Source organism: Rhipicephalus sanguineus, chromosome 4 (genome assembly GCF_013339695.2).
Source record: "Rhipicephalus sanguineus isolate Rsan-2018 chromosome 4, BIME_Rsan_1.4, whole genome shotgun sequence".
NCBI classification, from domain to species: Eukaryota; Metazoa; Arthropoda; class Arachnida; order Ixodida; family Ixodidae; genus Rhipicephalus; species Rhipicephalus sanguineus.
In genome coordinates, this window is record NC_051179.1 from 51,704,943 (window position 1) to 51,722,971 (window position 18,029).

Consider the following 18,029-nt stretch of genomic DNA (forward strand, 5'->3'; position numbering starts at 1 on the left):
AGCTTAGATGAGCCCAGATGAGTCGAAATAAGTATAGCCAAATCTAATTAGGCAAAGTTGATCATGCTCATCCTTAACCTAGCCGTGCAAAATTAGCCTATACAAGGCAAACCTTATCGTGGCCAATTAATCTAGGTCGACTTCCCCATGAGCCCACAGAAGTCAAGGCCAGGAAGATACTAATTACTCTTTACCGACTCCATACCAATTAGGATAATTTAAGTCTAATTAGTGCTAATTATTGTGAACACTAATTATGACTAAATATTATTCTGAAATGCAGCTAGAGTATCCTCTATACTGAGATTTCACGTGGCATAATTAAGCTAAATATGCATACCTATTCTAATCAGGCAAACACCAAGGTAATTATGAAAACTCTGATTAAGCTTGGTTCGTCATAGCATCATCAAACCAATTGGATTATGATTAGCTTTAATTAGGCAACATCTTATAACACAAATAATTAACGTAATTGAAATCGAATTCTCATGAGCTCGGAGAATTCAAGCTCAGCAAGATGCTGATTACTCCTGACCGAGTCGAGTCTCATTTACCTAAATATAAATCTAATTAGCCTTAACATTGTTTATAAATATTACCGAATAATGTGCGTGACATCAAAGCCCACCCGAAGTACTCGAGTTTGATGTCGCAGAATTATGCAAATTACGCCTAGTTACGCCTAATTGATAAACACCTTTACTCTCAAAAGCGTCCTATGCAGCAACAGATGTCTATAGTAGGCGGATCGAGCCGTGATTTGCATAATTCTGCGACATCAAACTCGAGTACTTCGGGTGGGCTTTGATGTCACGCACATTATTCGGTAATATTTATAAATAATGTTAAGGCTAATTAGATCTATATTTAGGTAAATGAGACTCGACTCGGTCAGGAGTAATCAGCATCTTGCTGAGCTTGGATTCTCTGAGCTCATGAGAATTCGAATTCAATTACGTTAATTATTTGTGTTTTAATAAGATGTTGCCTAATTAAAGCTAACCATAATCCAATTGGTTTGATCATGCTATGACCAACCAAGCTTAATCAGAGTTTTTATAATTACCTTGGTGTTTGCCTAATTAGATTAGTTATGCATATTTACCTTAATTATGCCACGTGAAATTCCAGTATAGAGGATACTCTAGCAGCATTTCAGACTAATATTTAGTCATAATTAGTGTTCACAATAATTCGCACTAATTAGACGTAAATTATCCTAATTAGTATGGAGTCGGTAAAGAGTAATTAGTATCTTCCTGGCCTTGACTTCAGTGGGCTCATGGGGAAGTCGACCTAGATTAATTGGCCCCGATAAGGTTTGCCTTGTATAGGCTAATTTTGCACGGCTAGGTTAAAGATGAGCATGATCAACTTTGCCTAATTAGATTTGGCTATACTTATTTCGACTCATCTGGGCTCATCTAAGCTTAACTTCGCTTAACATGAAAACACCAAGCTGGACTGGGCTTAACTAAACCTACTTACACCTCACTTATTTAGGTCATAAAGTGCTCGACTACATTTGATAAATTTCGGCTACATTAACTTTGACTGAACTAAGCTCATTTGAGTGCAACTTGGGTCAGCCCGACAAAGGCAAGCTGGCCTGAGAAAATTTAATTTTGTGCGTTTTGCTTCGTCAGCTTGTGCGATGCTCGCTATGCTTACGTATCCTAATCAACCGGTGTCAATAACAACGCGAGCCGGTGTTGAACCGGCCCCGTCGCAGCCGCTACGTAAAAGAATGACACAGATTCGATGGAGCAAAGAAAGCGACACCCAGTTGTCGTTTTGAGTACGAGCGCCGTAACCGCGTCCAACAGAGCCACATGAGAAGACAAGTGATAAGACGGGACGCGCATGCGCCCTTGCAGCAGGTGTCTCGTCGCGTCTCGTCGCTAGCTGGCGCGTCGATGCATTCTGCCACGCGATCCCGTGGTCTGCACACTTTTGATCGCACCTTACCTCCCTATACCAGCCACTTCTGTTCCAGGCGAGCGTGCCTTTTCAGTGGCATGGGGGGGTTGTCTCTGTTAGAAGGGAGCACCTGCTGCCTGATCATGTGGAGCAACTCATATTTCTTCATGATAACATCAAGTCATTACTTTCATTGTGCCGTGATATTTGCTTGTGTTGTGATGTGCATTGTGCTAGCCTGGACATTGTGTTCTGGAGATAGCAGTGTACGTTGTGTTGCCAGTCAGGCTGTTAATGTGTTTTTTTTTTTCTAATAGCTACATGTTAAATAAAATATTGTTACTGTGGAGGCATTTTTCCTTTGATATTCGATATTCGATTCGATATTCGAAGGTGGATATTCGTATTCGATTCGTATTCGAAAAATTTGATATTCGCACACCCCTAGTAAACAGTCTTCTCTTAACACTCTCGAGCAATTTCGCATATGTGCTCGTAAAAGCATCGTCCTTTTTTTTTTTTTTTCATCTTGTTTCCACTGAGAAGCTGCTGTGAGGAGCCTTGCTAGAGAATCGAAAACTGGGCTAGTTGGTTGAAATGCATGGTTTAACTGATCTACAGTCTTCGTCTTCGTCTGTGTGCGCTTAGAGCCTTGCTAGTCTAGTGTGTACAGCGTTAAACGGGCGGAGTTTGAGTAAACACGTAAGCAATTTCAATGCGAAAGCCTTAGATGCCTCATCAAACGCAAAAATTGGGCGGCGGCGTCGGCGGCGTGATGCAAAAAAAAATCATCATCACGTGATGACGTCACAAATCACCAAAATTAGTGGCGTCATCATGCCGTCGCTATGACTTCACATGGCGTGCGGTGACATGACAACGTCACCGCATGGCATCGTCGCTTGGCCAAAGGTGGGCCAATCACGGAGGCAGTGCAAAGCCATGTGAGGTTCAGAAAACTTGCGATGCCCCCGAACCTGGAGGCAGTGCAAAACCACGCTAGGTGCAGAAAACTTTCGGAGGAGGGATGTAAACACCAATACATAGACAAGGGGTAAAAAAGAAGATAGCTTTCGCCTTCGAGTCGTCTTAGGCGATTGCATAAGAGACCCTGTGACTGTTTTCAATGGGCAGGGCAAGCGCTCACCGCCTTGCAAAGCGCTTGCAGATCGACGCACCTTAGTGAGGTTGTGGGCATACACAGCGATGGTCACGCCCTCGGGCAGGTCGTCGAAGTAAGCACTAGGCTGCTGTTCCGGTGTCGTCGTCCCGACTTCGAGTACCTCCACCGCGTGAGGGAACCAGTAGTTCTTCTGCACATGGTGGAACAAATAAGGTCGCATGACTGCCGGATGGGACGTTCCACGCCAAACGTCCCAGCCATTTCGGCGACCATCTCGAGTGTATTCGAAAAAAAATTGTGCTCATTTATTGCATTGAAAGTAGTGAATTTCTAGAATATTTCAGAGAGAAAAAACAAGCCAGACCTGCGCGGAAAGTGCAGTACAGTCAAAACGAAAGCTGGAAGAGTGGCATTTCTAGAGCCCGTTGTAAACTCTCTTTAAATGCAGCTGGGGGTGTCAAACTCCCCTGAATTTTTTCAGTTTTGCACGTGTATATATGCACACGCACACATACAAATGCGCGCATGCGCGTACATAAAGGGCAGTTGAACACCCCCCTTATTTTAACCTTGCTGACCCGAAGGTCGCGGGTTCGATCCTGGCCGTGGCGGTCGCAATCTATTGAGGCGGAATGGTAGAGACCCGTGTACTGTGCGATGTCAGTGCGCGTTAAAGAGCATCGGACGGTCGAAACTTCCGGATACCTCCACTACGGCGTACTCCATAATCATATCGTGGTCTTAGCACGTAAAACCTCAGATATTATTATTAAATGTGAAGCATTTCTTAGAGAACCCAACGCACTTTGAGCATTTCTATCTACGTATCTATCTAGCCGCCTACGACTGGGTGCTCTCATGATCGCCTCCTTAAGTTGGTGTAGACCAAAATTGCCATCGGAGGGCAAGAGGATATGACGAATATGACTGTCAGGTCATGACATGAACAACGTGAAAATAACGCCACAGGTGATTCACAGTTTATATCTACACAGCAACGGCGAGGACATTGATAATTTAAATGCGATAGCTTTAAGAAAAACCGACATCGGCAGCGTTGACCCGACGAATGGAAGGAACAAAAATTAGTATCCCAGCAGGAATCGAACCCAATTAGCATTCTGCGTGGCAGTCAGGTATTCCACCACAGAGCCACGCCAGGTCTATAAACTGGTCCCGAAAACAGCCTATGTAGGCGTAATGGCGTTGCAACGTCAATTGTGGTTGTGGTGCTGGCCATCTAATTTTACAAGAAAGCAATAAACACTACATATGTACTCCTACGATACAGGCCTCATATCAGATTAACGTCTGTGGTTCCAGTGTTGGCTCCGCTTTTATAGCAGTCTAATAAACATTACATTTGTATTCCTATGATTCAGCAATATTGAAGCATCACTCAAGCCCGGAGGAATACATTAACGAATGTTACATATGATATTCACATGACTTCACCATAAAGTGCATTTAGTTTCGATAATACAGACTTATGTACTCTAACGTGAGGGCTGCCGTTACTTCGCACCATAAGTTACCCCTTAAACGCCAGTGTTGTCGACGTGCCTGGTAAGCCCTTCGGTGTACATACAGCCACAACACTTACAAAAAAACGCCAGGCCTGCGCTAAAACCGCAGCACAGTCACAGCGAAAGCTGGAAGAGCGGCGTTTCTAGAGCCCGTTGTAAGCTCTCCTGTACACTAGAAAGGTACCCAAGTACACTAGAAAGGTACCCACTACGCCATAAATCAATTTTTGTGAAGTTGGAAAGCACCTACTAAGCCATTATTCGTCATTCTGCGGAGAAGCGAGGCACCAGATACACGTCTGTAAGGCATTATGTGCACTTTGTTGACGCGACGACTGATGACGATGAAGAATTATGGCTCAGCCCTTTGTAATGGGTTGGAAGCTTTAAACGGCCCACCAGTTATGTAATTTGCATTCGGTGACACCCGGTCGCTATTTCCCTCTCCCGTCATGCTGTATACCATACGTTGACGTGGGAGAGAGACGGGGGGGGGGCGAAGAACTTTACTGAGACCCCGAGGAAATGGATCATGCGCTTATGGGCTTCCTTGGAAACCAATACAAGTGCACTTGCGAGGAACCCACTACGCTTTAAATCATTGTACTTTTTGAGATGTAGGGCAGCAGGCACTGTGCCATTTTTCGTCATTCTACGGAGAGCACTGGTACCTGCTAAACGCATGCAAGGCATTATGCGCACTTTGTTGATGCTTTGCCTGATGACGATGAAGAATTATGGCAGAGCCCTTTGTAATGAGTTGGAAGCATTCAACAACCTACTCGTTGCGCAATTCCCATTGTGTGACGCCTAGTTACAGTATTCGCGTTGTTCGACGCTTGGTGCTTATTTTACTCTTTTACCACGCTATATTGCATCTGCTAATGTGGTTCCTTCCCGACATGAAGCCTGTATAGGACCTTTTTGCAAAGCAGTTTCAAGCACCGGCATGGCTCAGAGGTTGAATACTGGGCTCCCACGCAGAGGTCTCAGGTTCGAATCTCGTTCCATCCTGGAATTTTTTTCTTATTTCGTTTTTTTATTATTTCGAGCGATACTGGTTACGGACACCGGCGGCGGCGGCGGCGGACAACTACGGCGCCAAAAACGGCCGGTGAAATGATCTCATAAGAGCTTTCGCTGTAAAACAGTGGATCCACCTCGCAACGCTCGGCTCAAAGCCGTAAAATACAGTATAGAGGTACTCGCTGACTGCTTCGCATGAAACCGATTCCCACAACGCGTGGGATCTGCCGCATTTTTTTTTTTTTGTTCTAATGGAGAGAACGGTACCCAGACCTGGCTCTCGGTGGGGTACTCATATCGAGGAGTGCCAAGGAGGACCGTGCTTCATCGCCTCGCCCAAGTCGTTTGCCTCTCCTGTGGGTGAGACTGTGTCGGCCCAGACTATCTTTACATATTTTGTATGAGTGACGCTTATTAGCTAACTCTTGTTTATTCTGTGTTTGTGTGAATTGCTGTGGTGTGCGAGTTTCTTTCGTGTTTGCATAAAGTGTCGTTCTAAATCTGCAAGCAGCCTCGTCAGTTTGGTGGGACGGTCTACGTTCCCAACCAAAACACCCTAAGAACCATGCCGTATACTTGCAAAGGCCTATATCCTTTCCGCTCTGTACTATTTTTTACTCCCCTCACTACTGGATTGCGATTGAATGAAGGCTGCATTGGTGCTATGACGGCGAACATATGCTTTAATTTAGCCAACGCTGGTCGAAATGAGTAACTACTTAGCCAACAGTTGATAACTTTAGCAGTACTAACGAGCGATGGCGGTATGCAAGTAAATATACCATAGTTGAAGTTACGTGATCTATCGAGTCTGCCGGGCTGCTCTGCCTTCGGGATCGACATATTCGTCATCAGAAAGTGGACATCGTGTCCCGTTACATCGAGAATACGGGTTGAAGAGGCCCAGGGAAAAAAAAAATGTTGGCAACATGTGAAGCGCCCTCTAGTGACCAAACACTATGCCACCAGTCCCACCACCTATCCTCTCAACTCTCCCGCTAGGTTTAGTATGTGCCATTCGAGAAACCACAGATACGATGACCACGGAATAAGCCCGTTACAAGCATCGATGGAGCTAGTCTATTACAGAGCGTATACGCACCGTGAACAAGAATCCAGGGGCCAGCGGGTGGTCGCATACTGAAGGCAGCACGTGCGTCAGGTACCACACGGCGGCCAACATGGCGATACACGTCAAGATTGTGGCACGCCAGGAGCTACCGAGACGCAGGTTGTCCACGTTGAATGCTCGCCACGACAGTATCTTCCAGTCGGCCACGTCTACGCGCAAAACAGAGAGCCATTCCTGTTCGTCATTTATTTACTTTGCGCTCCAATCAGCGCAAAACGCAATGTTAATGCACTGAAATATACTTGTAATGATACGATCCTTTCCCGAGTTAAATGAAATACTGGGATTTTGAAACCATAGGAAAAATATGCTACAATAAGCTCCAGAGTGACAAATAATTTAATATTACGCTTTTCTACAGCCAGTTTCAGCTTCGTTTTTCAGCAGGTTAAAATGTGTCGTGACGTCATCGCGTATGGGGTGGTCACGTGGGAGCAGCACATTGTGACACTTAACACTCGCTTCAGCTAGCTGACACTTCTACTAGGTTGCTGCATCGGTCGTCACAACTAGTATAGCCCCGTAATAGACGATCCAGCAAGCTCGAGCGAGTACCAAACGACTACCTTTCTGCGTCATGGCGTGACGACACACATGCACCACACATCCGTTGTAAACTCTTGTAGGGCGCCTACAGCCGGTACAGTTGCGAAGTACCCTCTACCGCAGACTTGTACACGTTACAGAAAATAAGTAACCGATTACAATGATAGTTACTTCCTTTAAAATGTATTTGATTACAGTTGGTCAATTACAGCCCTAAAAAGTAAATGAGCAGTTACAAAAGTCTAATCGATTACTTTTGCGTTACTTTCCTTCAAAATTTTATTTTATTAACGCAATAACACAAGATTACTCGAACTACAACAAACTGCTGTGGCTTGCATGGTAGAGAGAAGGCTGGAGGCTTGCGTGAAGGCTGTGGCTTACTGTGGCTTCTGTGATATAATGTTCCACGTTAACTTTCAACAGGAGTTTTTAGGTTTTCGTCGCTGATTCTTCCACGTTTCCTCGTTAAGAGGCCAGCTGCTACACTGAACGCTCTCTCAATGCATGCGGTGTAGGGAAGGGCAGTATTATAACGTAGGAACACCTTGCATACCAGCTAGTAGTTGCACAGTGCCTCGATGCTAGTGTCTATGTCTTCTATCAAGCGTCGCGCTTCGCTGCTGCTGGCGCTCGGGTAAGGGGTTGCTCGTGAGGTCAAGGAAAATATTAAAAAATAGGCTCTGTAGGGACCCCCCGTCTGACAGGACGGAGGGTTCCTACAGAGCGGTCGCATAATTTTCGGGAAGTGAACTGCCGAGAAGAGAATACAACTAGATTTTGGGGAAAAATAGTAATTGATTACCGGTAATCAGTTACTACCCAGAACGTTACACGTTCAGATAAGTAATTGATTACAAGTAATCGATTACTTGTACCGCGTTACGCATACTCTGCCTCTACGTGTCTGTAAAGCAATACCACGCACGTACTTGTAGCTGCACACTTTTGATGCTGCGGCTGGTGATGATGATTATTAATTATGGCTGGGCCTTTTGTAAAGGATGGGAAGCTTTACACCACTCACTCGTCACACAATTCACATGGCGTGACGCCTGGTACGACCATACGCCTCTGCCAAGCAATATTGCGACTGTCAACGTGACAGTCTGACAACGCCGTCTACTCCCAAGGCGGTTTCAAGCGGTGTCGTGGCTCTGTGATAGAACACTTGAGTGCCATGCAGAACAGTGTTGCGGAATGGGCGCCTCCAATACATTCCAATTCCATTCCGGGGAATTAGAATTTGCCGCAATTCCATTCCTTTCAATTCCTCGGAATGAAAAAGCTTAGCCCATTCCCATTTCTGTAATTCCTCAACATAGGAGAGGCATCTTGATAGTTTTATCGAGTTGCATTAAAAACCGCAACGTACGCAAAACACGTTACCAAGGTCGAGGGATAGTAGCTTGGTGACATATCTGGTGCAGTACAACCACCCTACCAATTCCCATAGGGGCAGTTCTCCCGCTAGCTATAGTATTCGCATGGTCAGCATGTTTGAACGAATGGTAATGTTTTAATATTGTTTAAGCTTAAATGTGTTAATGCTAAAATGATGGCATAGCGTATTTTTATGCTGACAAAAGCAATGTTCAAGGAGACTAAGCAGTTTTGCCAGGCGTCCGAAGCGGTCGTCAATATGGAGAAAACATGAAGCCTTCTCAACATGAAGCCTGTATAGGGTCCTTTTCCAAAGCAGTTTCAAGCACCGGCATGGCTCTAAGGTAGAATACTGGGCTCCCACGCAGAGGGCCCAGGTTCGAACCGTTCTATTCTGGAACTTATTTCGTTTCTTTTTTTATTTCGAGTGATAGTAGTTACGGACACCGGCGGCGGCGGCGGCGGACAACTACGGCGCCAAAAACGGCCCTTCTTGTGATCTCATAACAGCTTTCGCTGTAAAAGAACACAAGCTTTGGTTAATGGTGAACACAACCCACTAGATCTGCTGGTATCAGTTGGAACAGTGCACCGCTAGGGCACCTTGTGCCTTTGCATCGAATACGGAACACTGGGCCGCACTGCTCGTCAGCACTCACGCTTGTCCAGCGCGCCTCACAAGCATTGATGGGGTGAGAACTTTCTGTGTTCGCCTGTGTGCAGGTATGCAATGTCTTCCTTGTCGCAAAGGTTATTTCCGTGTGTCAGGCACTAAACTGCTCGTGAGATAAAGATCAGGCTGTGCATAGAGTGTTCGCCACTTTGGTGTGGGGGTATCAATGGGAACCAACGCGCAGGAGTAATTTGTTTCTCCCTTCAGTATCTGCTGGGAAAATGCACTTTTTAACACAGAAGTGTTTTATGCCGGGGTCCACCGCGGCGCTACTGACGTATTTCCGTCACGGATATGACGTTGTAAAATATAAATACTAACAGTGAGAAAGAAGAAAATCAGAAGAAAAAGTTCCGTCACCGGGAATCGAACTTACGACCCCTCGCTCCGCAGCGCGAAACGATTCGGCCACGGACGGCACGTTCTTCGCAATGCTAACGGCGAGCTATTTATATACACCATTTGCCGGTGGCGGTACTCAGAGATCGGTGTTACAACGTGTTTTCGTTATCACTAGCGAGATGGCGCGAAGGGCTCGAAGAGCGCGCTTTAAATGTCGCCGCCGTTGCGACGAGCGCCTGCCTCTACAGGGCGTGGTCGCTAGTGCGTGCGCTTATCTCGTGATCGCGGTGGTTCGTACGTCTTGCGTTGAGAGAACGAAGGTCACTTGGCTCACTGCAGCGGCGGCTATTGCGAAAGGAGCGCGGTGCTCACGCAGAAATAAGTTACAAATGTGACAGTTCGCTCTAATACTGCGTATGTTTGTTCCGTGCGTCCTTGCTGCTTGAGCAGCGCATTGCAAGTTTCGAACTGCTTGCCGTTCTTCGCGTGACATTGCAATTTGTTGCTGTAGCATTCATTCCTTCGCCCATGGGGCGAAAGAATGCACAACAAACGCTCATCTACGTCTATGAAGACACGTTTCACTTTCGTGTTATACCGATTCCTATGACAGAGGGATCAGCCATGTTTTTTGTACACTAACTTATGCCTCGGTTTCTCTTTTACAAATGGGCAGATCGTTCGCACTTTTACACCACGCCTACCCTTGGGGCTGGCTAATAAAAGGTGGGCCTAGAGAATGCGTTGTGGCCTTCGACTTCGAAAAAACATGTACTCAGGTCTACATGACTAATTTGAGCATGATATTACAGTAGTAGTAATTAAGGTTGTAGCAAAATACGTTCCTCCCCAATGCCCTCTATGCTTTATTGTTAAATTCGAGGCTCTGACTTACTAATGGTTGAAGTTTGAAAAACAGCGCGTAGACGAAAACGTGCTTATTTTTGGAAAAAGACGTAATTCCATTCCCATTTCATTCCGTGCAAAAGGCGCTTAATTCCATTCTCATTCCATTCCTTCAAGCGTTGTCGCCACTCCATTCCCATTCCATTCCGGGGTCGCGAAAATGAATGATTCCGGAGTCATTCCAATTCCGGAGTGGCAACTCCGCAACACTGATGCAGAATAGCTGGGTTCGATACCGGTTGATTTTATCCGATCATTTTTAGAGGTCACGTGGGTTTCTGTTCCACATGACGCGTTTTTCAAGGTCAGTGTAGGATGAGGCACTTCATGCTTTTGCCTCAATCCTTCGAAGGTAATCTTCATCAAGCACGTCATCGTACAGTTCAGGTAGTGCACACGGCCATGTGGAGCAATTACGCACACCGTATTCGCAAAAGAATGCAGATATAACAGTCTGCACTTGTAAAATTCGTTTATTACACGTAACATTCGATCGTTTCTCTTTGCTTAAGAGCGCCTCGACAACTGTAATAATAATAATATCTGGGGTTTAACGTCCCAAAACCACGACATGATTATGAGAGACGCCGTAGTGGAGGGCTCCGGAAATTTCGACCACCTGGGGTTCTTTAACGTGCACCTAAATCTAAGTACATGGGCCTCAACCCTCGACAACTGTAGGCAGAGCGTTCCAACAAATAAATATGTACATCGTAGAAGTCCCTGTACGGTAATGGGGAGACCTATGCTTATAATAAATTTGCTCAAAACGACGAGCTTGGCAGGAGGATCCCCACCCTCCAGAAGGTTGGCGCGATCCCCGGGCGGCGACTTACAGCCGAAGTATATGGTCCAGCGTATGAAGAAGAAGTTGGTGTAGAGCATGTTGACGGGGAACATGGACGCCAAGTATTTGGGGTAGCGGTCGTCGAACAGGTAGTCCTCCAGCGTCGCCCAGGGCTTGGTCATGGCAAACATCGCCGTCCAGTAGAAAGCGGCCAGCAACATCGCCAGCAGCGCTGCGAACGGACGAGCAAGTCGAAAAAAGGATATCGCTCACCGATATCTATGAAAAGGCAACGTGATGCTATCACGAAATCCCAGTGGAAGCGATTCCTGCGTAGCTCAAACTGTGATAACAGCGAGAAGGCCAAGGGCTTGGGCGGGTGTAAGTATTTAGATAGATAGATAGATAGATAGATAGATAGATAGATAGATAGATAGATAGATAGATAGATAGATAGATAGATAGATAGATAGATAGATAGATAGATAGATAGATAGATAGATAGATAGATAGATAGATAGATAGATAGATAGATAGATAGATAGATAGATTTGCAAACTATCGGGATGCACAAATGCTTTCTCCCCCCTTTTTCCACTAACATCGTCGCAGAATATCGTACAAGGCCATGCATAGACACACCCGCGCCACTTTTCTTGGTCAGCGAAGCCAATCCCATAGTCCCCTTATTACGAATTCCGGATGTAACAGAGAGAACACATTGCTTACGCCTGGTGTTGACGCAAGACAGCAGCATGACGTGCAGCGTCGTCTGGACGCCGAACATCGTGAACAGGGCAATCAGCAAGTCTCGGCGCACGAGGTTCTCGTTGAGGTAAGGCGCGTAGTCCCGGACGTGCTGGTAGTCTTCGAAGGTGAGGCTACCGGGCGTCACGTGGTACGTGTTGTACACCATGAAGAACACCGCCATCACCGAGTAGAACGATATGTGCAGGAAGGTGGAGACGAAGTGCGCCAGCCAGTACACCGTGCCGCTCGTGCCCATCGAGCGAAGCATCGACTGCGGGGGGTCAAAGTGCGCTCATTTATGCTGTTTATGGCGAAAAATGCATAGGCCGCGGTCTCCGAAAAAAAAATAAATAACGAGGAATTCCCGAGCATTCTGACCGTACAGCCAATAAGGCCGTGCACTATATAGTTAAGGCTCGACATTCAAACCGAACTGCCCTGTCGAAGCTGCAGAAACATTCGGTTCTTTTCCTCTCAATGAGGGCAGCGCGTGAACATCTACAACCGACTTCACAAGCATCAAGCCTCATTATATATACAGTTTGTACAGTAACCGATGTTTGTAGTTGAAATCTAGATTCAACGCTTGCCTTTGTTCTCGTAAACTTCCACCAAATAAGCAGACAAGAAAAAACCGGCAGATCCTACGCATTGTGGGAATCGATGTAATGCGAAGCAGCCAGCAAAGAGCTGCGTACATCGTCTTGTATGTCATTCAGGAAAATGCGTGTCATGGTTTTCATGTTAACTCCTATTATTTATGTTCGTCACACAGTAACGTCGCGCAATACCAACTTCGGGGTCGATCAAGCTAAAGAAACGGCCGCCAGCGCCCCATGAGCGTGGCACGCAAGTCATGCTGTACATGACATACGTGTCATGACTTTCATGTTAACTCGTGTTATTTATGTTCCTCACACGGTCACGTCGCAAGATACCAATTTTGGTGTATATCAAGCTAGCGAAACGGCCGCCAGCACCCCATGAGCGTGGCACGTAAGTCATGCTGTACATGACATGCGTGTCATGATTTTCATGTTAACCCGTGTTATTTATGTTCGTTACACAGTCACGTCACAAGATACCAATTTTGGTGTATATAAATCTAGCGAAACCGTCGCCAGCGCCCCATGAGCGTGGCACGTAAGTCATGGTGTGCATGACATGCGAGTCATGATTGTCATGTTAACTCGTGTTTTTATGTTCGTCACACGGTCACGTCACAAGATACCATTTTTGGTGTATATAAATCTAGCGAAACCGCCGCCAGCGCCCCATGAGCGTGGCACGTAAGTCATGCTGTACATGACATGCGTGTCATGATTTTCATGTTAACTCGTGTTATTTGTGTTCGTTACACAGTCACGTCACGCAATACCAATTTCGGGGTAGGTCAAGCTAGCGAAACCGCCGCCAGCGCCCCATGAGCGTGGCACGTAAGTCATGCTGTACATGACATGCGTGTCATGATTTTCATGTTAACTCGTGTTATTCATGTTCGTTACACAGTCACGTCACAAGATACCAATTTTGGTGTATATAAATCTAGCGAAACCGCCGCCAGCGCTCCATGAGCATGGCACGTAAGTCATGCTGTACATGACATGCGTGTCATGATTGTCATGTTAACTCGTATTTTTATGTTCGTCACACAGTCACGTCGCGCAATACCAATTTCGTGGTAGATCAAGCTAGCGAAACCGCCGCCAGCGCTCCATGAGCGTGGCACGGAAGTCATGCTGTACATGACATGCGTGTCATGATTTTCATGTTAACTCGAGTTTTTATGTTCGTTACACGGTCACGTCGCAAGATACCAATTCTGGTGTATATAAGGCTAGCGAAACGGCCGCCAGCGCACCATGAGCATGGCACGTAAGTCATGCTGTACATGACATGCGTGTCATGATTGTCATGTTAACTCGTATTTTTATGTTCGTCACACAGTCACGTCGCGCAATACCAATTTCGGGGTAGATCAAGCTAGCGAAACTGCCGCTAGCGCCCCATGAGCGTGCCACGTAAGTCATGCTGTACATGACATGCGTGTCATGATTTTTATGTTATCTCGTGTTATTCATGTTCGTTACACAGTCACGTCACAAGATACCAATTTTGGTGTATATAAATCTAGCGAAACCGCCGCCAGCGCTCCATGAGCATGGCACGTAAGTCATGCTGTACATGACATGCGTGTCATGATTGTCATGTTAACTCGTATTTTTATGTTCGTCACACAGTCACGTCGCGCAATACCAATTTCGTGGTAGATCAAGCTAGCGAAACCGCCGCCAGCGCTCCATGAGCGTGGCACGGAAGTCATGCTGTACATGACATGCGTGTCATGATTTTCATGTTAACTCGAGTTTTTATGTTCGTTACACGGTCACGTCGCAAGATACCAATTTTGGTGTATATAAATCTAGCGAAACCACCGCCAGCGCTCCATGAGCATGGCACGTAAGTCATGCTGTACATGACATGCGTGTCATGATTGTCATGTTAACTCGTATTTTTATGTTCGTCACACAGTCACGTCGCGCAATACCAATTTCGGGGTAGATCAAGCTAGCGAAACTGCCGCTAGCGCCCCATGAGCGTGCCACGTAAGTCATGCTGTACATGACATGCGTGTCATGATTTTTATGTTATCTCGTGTTATTTATGTTCGTTACACGGTCACGTCGCAAGATACCAATTCTGGTGTATATAAAGCTAGCGAAACGGCCGCCAGCGCACCATGAGCGTGGCACGTAAGTCATGCTGTGCATGACATGCGTGTCATGATTTTCATGTTAACTCGTGTTATTTATGTTCGTCACACAGTCACGTCGCAAGATACCAATTTTGGTGTATATCAAACTAGCGAAACGGCCGCCAGCGCACCATGAGCGTAGCATGTAAATCATGCTGTACATGACATGCGTGTCATGATTTTCATGTTATGACTTGTCATTTATGTTCGTCATACAGTCATGTTGCGCCATACCAATTTTGGTGCACATTCGATGAACCAAGCGACCAGGAGAGCACAAAGTCGTAGGCGGCTAGATAGATAGATAGATAGATAGATAGATAGATAGATAGATAGATAGATAGATAGATAGATAGATAGATAGATAGATAGATAGATAGATAGATAGATAGATAGATAGATAGATAGATAGATAGATAGATAGATACGGTCAAAGTCGCAGAAGTTCGCTAAGAAATGCTTCGCATTTAAAAATGCTTCGCATTTAAAAAAAAGCATACCTGCCTCTCTTTGGCTACCCACGCAGTTTTGTGCACCTGACCGTATTTCACTCAAGTGACGTCAACGGTGGTAAAAAACTGCGATTCCCCTTTCTTCGCGGAGCGCGCTCTAATATAAGCGATGCGCGCAAAGTTCGAAGACCGAAGAAACTAATAGCCACGCTAACTTCTTACATTGAACTTTTAAAGGGTGCAGCCATTCCTCGAAAGCCTAAAAGCTATTTCAGTGACCTGCATGGGTAGAAGGGGCCCAGTGATGCCTTCACCCAGTTGAAGCTATGTTTGACAAGTAAAAAAAATTTTACCTGTACACAGTAGATAAAACTAACCGAACTGTTGTCTTTGTGTATATCGCAGCGTGCATGCTCACGTCATCAGAAACGTGTACCCTGCCACCAGCTGTTGTCTTTTTTTATTTATTGCCACCAGCTGTTGTCGGTTGCGATGATGCATTGACATCGCACAAAGTATCCAGGCTCAAAAACAACGTAAGGAAGGAGATACTAAAAAAAGGTTAGGCTACATTACAGTAAATGAATACGCTAACCAATATGGTCATTGGTATGCGAGAAGAGAAGCACGATTAAGTTCCTAACATAGGCCAAAGCTCTGGTACCCGCGGCGATACCTGCTAGGTGCTTTGGACGCTCAGAACTGCGACACCTGTGTTCTTAGTGGAGTTATGAACAGCTTTCATGGGGTTATTCTTTGACATCATATTCACAAAGGTTTGAGACCCCCTAGTCAGTATCACTCGCGTTGGATTACGGATCCCCCTAAACAGAAATCAATGTTTCGCACCTGGGATTCCTATAGTATTAATGTTTCACAAGCAGGATTTCAGATTTTCTTAGTTCAAGATGAGTCTCCCAAGCAGGAGACTTCTTTCGTTCTCTCGAGTGGCAAAAAGATTTGTACAATTTAGTTCAAGGTACAATCTATCGACAACTGTTATCGCTTGGCGGCTATTTGAATAGAAAGATCTAGACCGTGGTAAAAGCTTCATGTTAGATTGGCACCGATTAAGACGGTTTCACCTACCGCCATGCCCGAGCTGTTCTCCTCGACAATGCTCCACACCGATCGGCTGAAGGGTATCATGTATGTGATGAGGAAGCACATGCTGGCGATCACGTTGTCCATCGGAGGCGGCGTCGGGTATCGAGGAAGAGGAAACATCTGGGATGCAGCCTGCGGTCAGATTAGAAAACTCGGTTTCATAGTGCCCCCGGGAAAGGAGGGCAAAACGACCTCATGTCCTAAGTGGTACAGTGATGTGATATCGTTACCTTTTTTTTTTGCACCAAATGCAGGTCCTATAGACTTGCGTGACAGACAATACTAGTCTTAAAACTAAGATAATTCTAATAAACGCTTAGGGCCCGTATTCAGCAACTTTCTTAGGCGAGAGTTTTTCGTAAGACAATATTTCAGCCAATGGTGGTGCTGGACATATCAGAGAAGCCAGCTGGCCAATGAGAGGAAACAGTAAAAAAAAAAGAATTAAATAAAAAGAGAACAAGCTTTGCGAGTTTGGCCCCTGTTTTCTTTTTTGTTTTTTTGTTTTTTGGCGATGTCATGGTCATCAACCTGACTACGCCCATTGCAGGGCAAAAACCTCTCCTATATTTCTCCAATTAGGCCGGCACGCACCTCTAAACCCTAAAAATATCTGGAATAACGCTTCTCAGTGCGTCATAAATTGCTAGTACCATTCAAAGACTGCAGGCATGATTTCGTTTCCTAGCTGGTACACGCTAAGAAAGAAAAAGTCCTACCTTGACTCTTTTTTTTGTAAATCTTGACTATCCACGTATATGACTCTTTCAAGAGGCACGTGAACTCTTTTTGACGATTATTATAGTACTCTCGCCGGAAATTCATACTTTTCTATATTTTTTTTCTTTTTGCTTAGACTGTATAAGCTAACTTCCGCGCTGTAATGCGTCTAACCTTGTAAAATTTCAATACTGAAATAAGTTTAATCGTGCTTGCGTTTATGTCGTTTAGGGGGAGTGCGAAGGTTGTGCGGAGTGGAGTTTTAAAGGATCAATTTTTGCAACTGCCACAGCTCTGCGGACCTTTATTGGAAGCACTGCGATTCGCCTGCGTTGTTCAGCACAGGAAATAAAGCTTCGTCGGTCTAATGTATTTCACTCACGTGCACAGATGGTGACGCATTCGTTATGTAATTTCCCAGGAGGACAGATTCGATCAAATTTTGGCATTCCGAGATCTCCCCTGCAAAAGTAAGAACATTCAGGTCATTGCTATTGACATGTAGAACGTCATAACGTGACTAAGAGGTTTTTTCTTTTCTTTTAAAGTGCTGCCTGTTTAGTAAAATTTGAAAAAATACCACTTAGTCAATATTATGGCAAATAACTTCTGTGGAAGCCTGCAACGTGTAGGAACGTTCGTGGCAACAACAAAAATTTCCGGTCAAACCAGGAAGAGAAGCGCAGGAGAAGATGGAGAGTCGACGAGACGAATATTCTCGAACACAGGGTGTCTCTGGAGGCGACGTTTCGACAAGTGGTCTTTGTCTTCTTCAAGGCAAGCAACCTTGTGTTGCTGAAGAATCTTCACCTATAGCCATCCGTTCGTATAGCACGAAGCTACAGAGGAAATGCAGACGAATTTCTCAGAAAGAAAGC

At 45.5% G+C, this 18,029-nt stretch overlaps 1 protein-coding gene across 1 annotated transcript in view; it reads right to left on the reverse strand.

The window, feature by feature from the left end:
• Positions 1-18,029, reverse strand: part of LOC119391197 (ATP-binding cassette sub-family A member 2-like) — a 40,345-nt gene that overhangs the window by 16,244 nt on the left and 6,072 nt on the right. Inside the window, exons 5-10 of the mRNA XM_049415190.1 lie at positions 17,534-17,613; positions 16,414-16,563; positions 12,097-12,388; positions 11,417-11,599; positions 6,701-6,879; positions 3,102-3,236 (exon numbers count right to left, since the gene is read on the reverse strand). Of these exons, the coding sequence (XP_049271147.1) occupies positions 3,102-3,236; positions 6,701-6,879; positions 11,417-11,599; positions 12,097-12,388; positions 16,414-16,563; positions 17,534-17,613 (1,019 nt within the window). The remainder of the gene's footprint in view (positions 1-3,101; positions 3,237-6,700; positions 6,880-11,416; positions 11,600-12,096; positions 12,389-16,413; positions 16,564-17,533; positions 17,614-18,029) is intronic.